Below are 9923 nucleotides of genomic sequence, written 5' to 3' on the forward strand. Positions count from 1 at the left end.
AATGCTGCGCTGTCCGAACTCAAACTGTCAATACGTACTAGCAACAGCAGTGTGCATGCACTGTTGTGTTCTAGTTTCAAGGATAGTGTAGCCAGTGTAATTACTGGGCATTACGAGACTTAACATCTTATGCCTCGGAGAGACGACCGCAGTGGATTAATTAATTTTCATCTCACATAGATGGTGTTGCTACTGCTTCATATCGCTTACCATCAGGGAACGGCATGCTCGTTGATTTGCAAAAATAAATTATTGAGCCCCTCCTAAAACGGCAATAAATACGATTAAAGAATTAAATTAAGTACCAATTTAAAGCCCTAATTCTGAGTCGTCAAAACTGAAGGTTCAAACGGCGTGTGCGCGGACCGCGTGTGCCCGCACGGCGGTGAGTGCGTGGCGGCGGGCGGGCGCGGCGTGTGCCGCTGTCCGCGCTGCTCAACGAGTTCGCGCCCGTGTGCGGCTCCGACGGCATCTCCTACGGCAACCGCTGCAAGCTGCAGTTAGAGGCGTGCCGGCATCGACGAGACGTGCAAGTGCTTTATGACGGGCCTTGTAGTAAGTGATTAGTATTCGGTATAAATATATGTTTATTTTGTTCCATGTCAGTTTGTCAAGGCGCATGTTCTCAAAATGGTTTTAGCAGTTAAGATCGATATGTAAGGGTACCTACTATGTAAGTTTTATAATCTTGTTCCCTTCTAAAATCAATAACCTTACAAAAACTGGCGAAAGCACATTATTTTCAGGAACAGACTGATTAAGAATTATCAAAATATTTTGAGCCAAACTTTTACTTGTATCGCTCTTGGCTACATAATATTTAAAATACTTTATCCTTCGTTACAGACGGCTGTGAGAATAAAAAGTGTGAGTTTTATGCCGTTTGTGAGAGCGACGGAATTTCTGAAGCGAGTTGTGTTTGTCCAAAGCACTGCGAGGAAGGCACTGTATGTATAAAAATAATAGAATATTTAATTGTTATAAGCAGAATCAACCATGGCTTTAATTTATAGGAAACTGAAGAGGTTTGCGGTAACGATAACAAGACTTACAGTAGTGTTTGTGCCTTGCGTGACGTCGCGTGTCGGGAAAAGAGACGACTTTACGTCAAGCACATGGGTTCATGTGGTGAGTGATTGGGTATAAGTTATGTACATTTTTAATAAGCGATCCTGTTCGTATGACTGATAATATTATTTTGCTTCGGCATAGATCAGAAATTAAAAATATAAATTATTAAAGTAAATTAATATTGTCAAGAAGTTTATTTAGTAGATAATTGACAACACGAATCATGATACTATTGATGGGTATCTGATGTGTTGCAGAATCTTGCGCTGGCGTACAGTGTCCGGCCGGTACGTGGTGTGCGCGTGGCGCGTGCGCATGCGCAGCGCCGTGCGCGGCCGCGGCGCGCGAGCCAGTGTGCTCCACGGGAGCGCGCACCTACCAGCACGAGTGCGCGCTACTGAAAGCTGCGTGCGAGGCGCGAATGCGCGGGGAACCACCAATCCGCGTAGCGTATTACGGCGAGTGCACTGAAACACAAACTGATAATACCACTTCAGGTATGTAGCTCTACATTCTTCTATACTAAAAATAGTATGTTAACAATAAGTAACATTTTGTTCTGTTTACAAGAAAATATTTTGCATAATAAGTACTACCTACTGAAGATTTTTACCTATTTATTAGGAATCAGGGTTTTACTTCGACCGTTCACCAAGAGATATAACTTTTTTAATTTCTTAAGGTACAAACAAGACAATGCGCGTGGTAGATCTTAACAATGAGATTAAGTCGGAGGACGAGTCGGCAGAGAACGCAAGTTCGGGCACGGCGGTGTGCGCGCGCGTTCAATGCGCCTTTGAAGCCACGTGCGCCGTCGACTCTAACGGACAACCTAGGTAAGATGGTGAAAAAATTGATTATTTTTGATCGGATATAGCAACTATTCTTATACATATTTGATGAACGACCAGCCTGTGTGAACTGAAAATATTAAAAAAATCGGGAGCTCGTTGCCAACATGTAAAAGAACTGCGAGTCGTGTTTGGGCTCGGAAATGTGCCATAATATAAAGCCTTATTATTTACTTATCTTATCGTAATTCTTAATTTTTGTACTTCTTTTTTCATTTCATACTAATTAAGGCAAAAATTTTGACATTTTTGAATGTTTGCTAGAACCAAACCCAGCTGAGCAGAATTGGATATAGTAGTTTGGCACACGGGTAGACCAAGTCCTGGATTAACATATAGGCTACTTTTTTATTTAAATGGGAAATAATAGATTTTTTAAATAGATGGCACTGGTACCGTGCATGCGGTGCGATGAATCGTTACAGTGATGTGGCTACGTTGGAAACCTTTCCGTTTTTCATCAGCGCAAAGTCATATGCAACACCTAGATATTACTATTCATTGCTCAGAAGTTATTATACCAAAATCAAACAAAATAAAGTTATTGTTTTTAGATGCGCGTGCCTATTCGATTGCGCAGCAGCCGCCGCCGCCCATACATCCACTCCAGTATGCGCGTCTGACTTGAGGTTATACCCAACGCTGTGTCACATGAAGTTAGAGGCGTGCCGGCGGCAGGAGGATTTGAGACTACGACCTCTGGCTTTATGTCGTGGACTAGAGGTGCCATTAATTATGTTAATAAAAATTAAATGATAAGTACTATTATAAAATTAAGAATCAGTTTATTTGGAATCCATGGACATGATATGATGTTCTAGTTGAGTTATACCCTAAACAAGGTATATAGTGCGTCAAAATTGTAGATAATACTTTTATGATCATGATGAAATACTTATGACTTGCAGTTCAGACCGTGTGGTGATGATGAGCCTTTAACCGACCCGGATGGGAAGCCGTTGGATTGCGGCGGAGGTCCTCATCGCAAAGACTGTCCCGTCGGCAGTTACTGTCATCACACTGCTAAAGCTGCTAGATGTTGCAGAAAAGGTAAGCCATTCAATTTAAACTTTAAATTGCTATTTTTAACTAACTTTAAAATTCCTTCTATAGTTGTCTTTGTGTCTTTTTAGTAAAAAAACAAGAGTGATTTCTCGTTGCAATTTATTACTTACTATGTTGTAGTTCTATTTCGGGAGAAGTTTTAAATAGCTAATAAAAATGCGGGTCACCATTGCGGTAATTAGCATAACAGACATACTTTAGGAAATAACCTTAATGAATTATGAGCGTTCTATATACACGTATGCTTATTAGTAATTCATTTCCTAAACTATACTGACTATGGTATTCATGAATTATGTTCGATAACATACCGCACTTATCTCTGAAGGGTTAAGCGGAGATACATCAACTACTGATCAATAAATATTTAGACAAATCAGTGATGGAGCGCAAAGGCTGCCAGGAGTCATGGCACGGGTGCTGCGCGGACGGGGTGTCGGCGGCGCGCGGGCCGGGCGGCGCGGGCTGTCCTCGTAGTGTGGCTGTCACCGCCTCGGCGCCGTGCACGAGGCGTGCGACGAGGCGGGCCAGTGCTCGTGCCGGCCGGGCGTCGGCGGGCCCAAGTGCGACCGCTGCGAGCCCGGCTACTGGGGCTGCCGAGGATCGGGAACCCGCACACTGGATGCATACGTCAGTAGCACTATCGTTATCTATGTGCTTGTGGAATATAATAAATAAATTAATAAGAGTGGAACAGTAGGCATTGGTTCAATGGTCAACATGATCAACTACGAAGTTCAATTTTAAAAATAATTTTAGCACGATAAATTTATATAGTTAGGTAACTATTAACATCATTATCAGCCACAAGACGACCACTAGTGAACATAGGCCTCGCCTATATAAAAATATAACTGATACTAACCCCTATAAGCATAATATGCACATCTCTAAAGTACTAGCAGTAACTGTAAATTATATATTTTAATATTTTATTAAGGCGTGATTTATGTCAGTGCTTATTATTATTTCTTATCAACAGCATGCGGTTGTTCAGCGTTCGGTTCAGTGCGAGAGGATTGTGAACAAATGACCGGGCGTTGTGTTTGTAAACCTGGCATCCAGGGACAGAAATGCACCGTGTGTTCTAACCACGAACATACCCTTGGACCGAACGGATGTTTCGACCGTAAGTACCAATAAATAACGAATTTCGAAGTCTAGAAGTCAGTATCGTATTAATAAAAGAAAAAATATTTTCTTATATATTGTGAACTAACAGCAATCTTTTCTCAATAGCGGAATCAACTCAACTACCAGCGACAAATTGCGACCACATGACGTGTTATTTCGGCGCTCACTGTATCGTGCGCAGCGGTCTTGCTACATGCGACTGCAGTACTACGGAATGTCCGCCAAATGAAGCGCCTTCAGTTTGCGGCAGTGACGGTCGCACTTACCTTTCCGCTTGCCATCTCCGCACACACGCATGCAGGACCCAGTCTGACGTGGTAGTCCAAGCATTCGGACCTTGCAGTGAGGAGGCACCACATGTCCGACGAGGTAGTCGCTCTGGTAGATCAGCGAGTGCCATTCGTAATGCTAATTCCCGTGAACCCGAAAAAACTTCCATCAAAGATCTCGAACACATAAAGTTCCAAAGCTCGAATTCCTTGCAGTATACAGACGTATCAGTAGACACGAGTGACAGCGGCAAACCCGACAGTCCTGAACCAGAGTTGACTTGCATCGATATTCTTCCACCGATTGGGTATCGCTAGAATTAGAGAGCTAGATATTAGTATAGTAAACTTCTTTTTAATATTAATATTAAAACTTTTGGGATTTGATTCACAGAGAAGACCTACACTGTTTCTCATATGTCAAATAACGAGTCGATTTCTAATTGCGTTGCTAAAACAATTAGTAAACCTGAAACTATACCATATGATGATGAAACTGACTATTTAATTAATGAGATTGAAGAATACAGTTACGAGGAATATGAAGAAGAAATAAGACCCAACATGTACGATCTGCCTCTGTTTGATGGCCAAGCGGGGATGACGGCTCGTACTACATTATCAGCTAAGCGATTTGATATATGGGCGGAGGTTTCTATTGTGTGCGGTAGAGGAGCCTTAGTGAGTGCTTCCGGGATGAGGGACCATTTATGGCTTGGTTTTGTCGATAATAAAACTGTATTGCGTTTTGATGTTGGAGGCGGCCCCTTGGAATTGCGATCTGGTAAAATAAGAACGGATGGTAGATTTAAGATATCAGCGAAGAGGTACAAGAAAGATGCTGTATTAAAGGTGGGATCAACGGTAGTCGAAGGGTCGGCTCAGGGCCGCATGAATTCATTAGACGTAGACCCGTTCATCTACATCGGTCAGCCGCCTGCAAACGTTACGAAGTAAGTGATATTTTTTTAATTAAAGGTTCGCTCCTATCTATGTTTTAAACAAATAGATATGTAGAACTAAACTTTAGTTTCCAATAATAAGGAACGATTCTGATTATCAAGTTAGAATGAAGTTACCTTTAAAAAAATAAATCACTATTCGTGTTTTTCTATTGAATCAATTAGAAATCATGTCTCATTACGCATAAAGTTCATCTCGGTCCCATCTACGGGCACATTTCATAATATTGACTGTTAACAATAGAGGATCTGATACGATTGGTGTGCGCAGGTTATCGGGAACATCAGTGGCTGGGTTTGTGGGCTGCATACACCGCCTTCGCGTGAGTGATCGAGATGTGATACCTCCCTCGCAAGGAATGAGTATCACGTCACACGGATTGCGCGCTTGCACACCGGATAATTTAGCTCGACTAGTATGCCCTTAAAATCTATTTGCAATTTTGTGCCAGTAATATCGTTCCTTTGATTAACAGAAATATATTTATTCTGTAGAATTTTTTGTCAACAGCCTTTGTTTAGTGATCTTGTGACGTTTCTTATAACTTTTTGAACGTAGGTTCCTAAATAATTTTAATTTATATAATGTGTTATAGTCATTATCTAAGATATAATATTACCTATGTTATGTTGTTACCTTTTAGACTCGCTACATTTTTACACGACTGGGATTTTCGGATTTTGGTTTTCACAGTATTTTCATAACAATTGTTAGGGATAAACAAAATGGAATTATTTGTTTAAAAACAAAATCAAAATAATGTATAAGAATGACTATAAATTACTCAATAATCCATTTTAAAATAGGTTCTAATACTATTTAGATCGAGTGGACGAATCATTATGTAACCATCGGTACTTAATAATTTACTGATTTTTATGTTCTTTCTAAACAAATTAAAGTAATTTGTTAAGGTAATTACTACGAAACAGTATCAAAAGTCCGGACTCTAGAGATATACAAGGCACTTGCTAAATAAATTCTTAATACTAAAGTCGGACGATCAAAAGATATTTCAGAGCCTCGAGTCACTGTTGTTTTCTATTTCAAATCGAACAAACGAGACTGCAACAAAATAATACTGAAACTGGTACCATATCTATTCTTATCATGTGCCAGTAATGACACTTATTAAATAGTGTTTCTGTTTATATATAAAATAATGTATAATACATTAACTCTCAAATACATTCAAATATAGCAAAATTTCAAATAATCAATAATATAAATAAAACTCATGCCACAAAAGACTTTTGTTCTTAAATACCTTTACCTACTATTTATAGTTACCTTCAATGTGATATACTTGTAATTCAAACTATATATTTCTAATGTTGCATCGTATTGTTAACATATCTAATACTTTTATAATAATACATTTTCTTCTTATATTATACTGTTCTCTTAAATGTGCGTTTTATTTCGGCGTAAACTTTCCGATTACGATAGAATTAGATCTAGCAAAATATTAATATTTCGTTACTAAGCTTTTCAGTGGTTCATTTGCTAAAGTGGGCGAGTTTGATCTGACATTTATATGACTGACTTGTTTTACATACATCACTATAAAAAGCTGGATTACTGTAATAAACAATAGATAAATCGTCTAAGAATAAATAACGAACATAAATTGTTAACATTCGGTACTTACTAAAGATTCTTGAAAGAGCTTTTATATTTAATAATGTAGGATAAAACGTTTTATGAGCTTAGACATTCATTACTGATTTCAGATTCAAAAAAGAATACACACACACCATCGCGCTTTTATCCTCGCAGGGGTATGCAGAGGCGCAAGTAGGGCCCCCACGTTTCGCCAAGTGTGTTCCGTCCCATGATGTGATAGGGGCGAGCCTATAGCCATATGGGGCACTAATTCCAGACTCGGGCTAATACTGAACAATAAAACCCAAATATAACTTTGCCCGATCCGAGATTCGAACCCAGGACATCAGAGCGCTGTCGTACCGGACATGCAGTACAACTACGCCACCAATGCAGTAAAATAATAATGCCTATAGAAATTATGCAAAATTATAGCAAGCTCTATAGGTCTTTGCTACTTTCCGTAGTATTCTTGGACTAATAGAGATATAACTTCGTTTATTTATAGCTATTATTTTTATACGCATGTATATTGTGTATAATTTACATGGCGAAGAGTGGTATATACATTATTTTTAACCCAGGTTTTCGTACCTAACTTCACCAGATGTATGTGTGCATGTTGTAGCATTAGAGATGGAAGACAAGTCAATAGACAGAATTAATATTGAATACAATTGCATTAAGACGTTTCAAGTATGAAACTTAGTTAAATATTATTTGATATAAAATGTATTATACCTGAGAAGTGAAATTGAGAATGAATACCCTATGACATCATAAATTCGTGAATCTAAGGTAGGTACGCCGTTTGTTCACGGATAAGCCAGCACTTGCGTTTTAATATAACTTTCATTAGGATTTTAGTTGGGACGTATTTTATGAGGACATTATTAAAGCTTAGTAAATAACGTTCATAGAAATAAAGTTTTTGCATGTCTATGAATTTAACGCGTTTTAAAATAAAGTCAAATTCGAATTTATGTAATATCATTTATGATGCCACATTCGCCTCCTTTCTCCTCCATCCACATTCGCAAGGCGAATGTGGATGGAAGAGCCGGTTGGGGTCGATCGCACCGAACCTTCGAATGTCAGATATCTGACATTCTCAGTAAAGGCCAGGTCAAAAGTACCCGGAACCGGACGGAATGCATGAAAGGATTAATGAAGGTTGAGGAAGCGCGAGAAGTATGCCAGGACCGTGCAAAGTGGCAATCTATAGTCTCTGCCTACCCCTATGGGATAAAGGCGTGATACTATGTATGTATGTATGTATGCATTTATGATGAAATTTGAATTTAAAAATTATATTCACCGTAATTATTTTATTTGATTTATATTTTGTAACGTGTATAAACTAAACTTGTATAATATATACATTTAGGTACAAAAGTATGTATAATAAAACTGAGAGGCTGTATGTTGGTGATAAATTACGAATTCATTGATTTTTGAGTTCCATGCGGATGACTGCGTGTAAAACGAGTTAATCGCATACAATTTAATTAAGTACCTACAGTTAGGTCTATAGACGCTATAAAATATTTTCTCGAATTTCATTATCTAACCCTTATTTCCTTATCAGTATTCACCCTTACTTTCCTTTATTAATTCCGCTTATCTGTGTCTGCTTCATAAAAGCGGTCCACTTTAAATTTTAAAGCCGTTACTTTGTTTGAGGATCAAAGGAAAGTGAATGTCAAGTCTTTTCCGAACGTATTTCAATAGTTATTTATAAAGACTTCGATTTATCCAAACAATGTTTTTTGTGACTATATATAGATTCGGAATTCATATTTATCAATGGTGAATGTAATCTTATATAAGTATTTATGTTACTATTGTTTGAAGATTTTTATCTTTTATTTTGGGGGGTAAGTACTTACCTTTAATGTTCGGAGTATTGAAATTATTTAAATTTATGTTTTATTTCATTAAACATATATTATTAGATAGAAGTACAGAACATGTTTATATAAACGAATACATGTGGATTAATTGATTAATAATTATAAAATAAATGCTACTATAATTACCTATTCAAAACGAATAGTCGCATTTAACGCTCTGAAGATTAATTACTATACTAATTACTGTATCTAACATCCTTGACTTGGGAAGGCACATCAAAATTATGACTGCAAGTTCTGTGATAAAGATAAAATTTTAAGTCGCGAGTTGTAAGTGCCGGCCCTTTGTCGTTAAGATAGGTGAACCACATGAGCTCTCACTTAGACGGAGACATTAATTTCGTCATAACAGTCGTTTGTTCAGCCGCCTGCTCAGTAATATAGCTAAAAGCCCCTATTCATTATTCCTCACTGCCTTAAACGGTATATTGATGCGACTGTGTGAAACTAGATGGGAATTAAGAGCAATAATGTAGATAAGACAACATACGTCTATTTGACGACAAAGTCTAGTTTTAATTAAGTTTGTCTATGATTATACGAACAAAATCTGTCTATTAATTTATTAATATTATTCAATTTTACAGTTTCGCGGAATAATTACACATATATTTTTATAGATTGGTCTTGTTTTCATTTTGCTATCAATTCTCGTTGATGAAAATAAAACGAATGTGTCTTGAAGCTCCTCACAATTTGAAGAAATAATCCTTATAGTTTCAGAAGTCTGCGGAATGCTAGTTGCAAGTTTATGATTAATGAAACTACTTAAGTAATGGTTTAGGGACATGAGATGAAAAATGTAAATTAATTATTTGTTTTCTTTTTTGTTTTGTCTCCCGAGCGTAAATTGTTAATTCTAACTATGTTATTAGAGTAGCATTCATGTGTATCCATCTCTTGTATTCTCATTATCTCCATGCTCGGTATATACGGCAATATACGGAATATACGGCAATATTCCATGCTAATTTTATTTATTATATTTAACATCACTATTTCGGAGTATTTACTTCTAAGCGATTGTCTTAACTTTCACATTTGAATGTTTA

At 37.6% G+C, this 9923-nt stretch overlaps 1 protein-coding gene across 1 annotated transcript; it reads left to right on the forward strand.

The window, feature by feature from the left end:
- Positions 1–343: 343 nt before the first annotated feature.
- On the forward strand, positions 344–6559 carry LOC115455974 (agrin; the record flags this gene model as incomplete). The annotated part of the gene is given in 15 exon segments (XM_037445711.1): positions 344–433; positions 436–555; positions 847–947; positions 1014–1128; positions 1329–1568; positions 1754–1907; positions 2477–2645; positions 2831–2972; positions 3359–3460; positions 3463–3579; positions 3582–3617; positions 3970–4116; positions 4227–4490; positions 4785–5343; positions 5624–6559. Coding segments are annotated over 15 exon segments (2513 nt in total), but the record flags the coding sequence as incomplete, so codon positions are not given.
- Positions 6560–9923: the final 3364 nt, after the last annotated feature.

This window comes from Manduca sexta, unplaced genomic scaffold, assembly GCF_014839805.1.
Source record: "Manduca sexta isolate Smith_Timp_Sample1 unplaced genomic scaffold, JHU_Msex_v1.0 HiC_scaffold_199, whole genome shotgun sequence".
NCBI lineage: Eukaryota > Metazoa > Arthropoda > Insecta > Lepidoptera > Sphingidae > Manduca > Manduca sexta.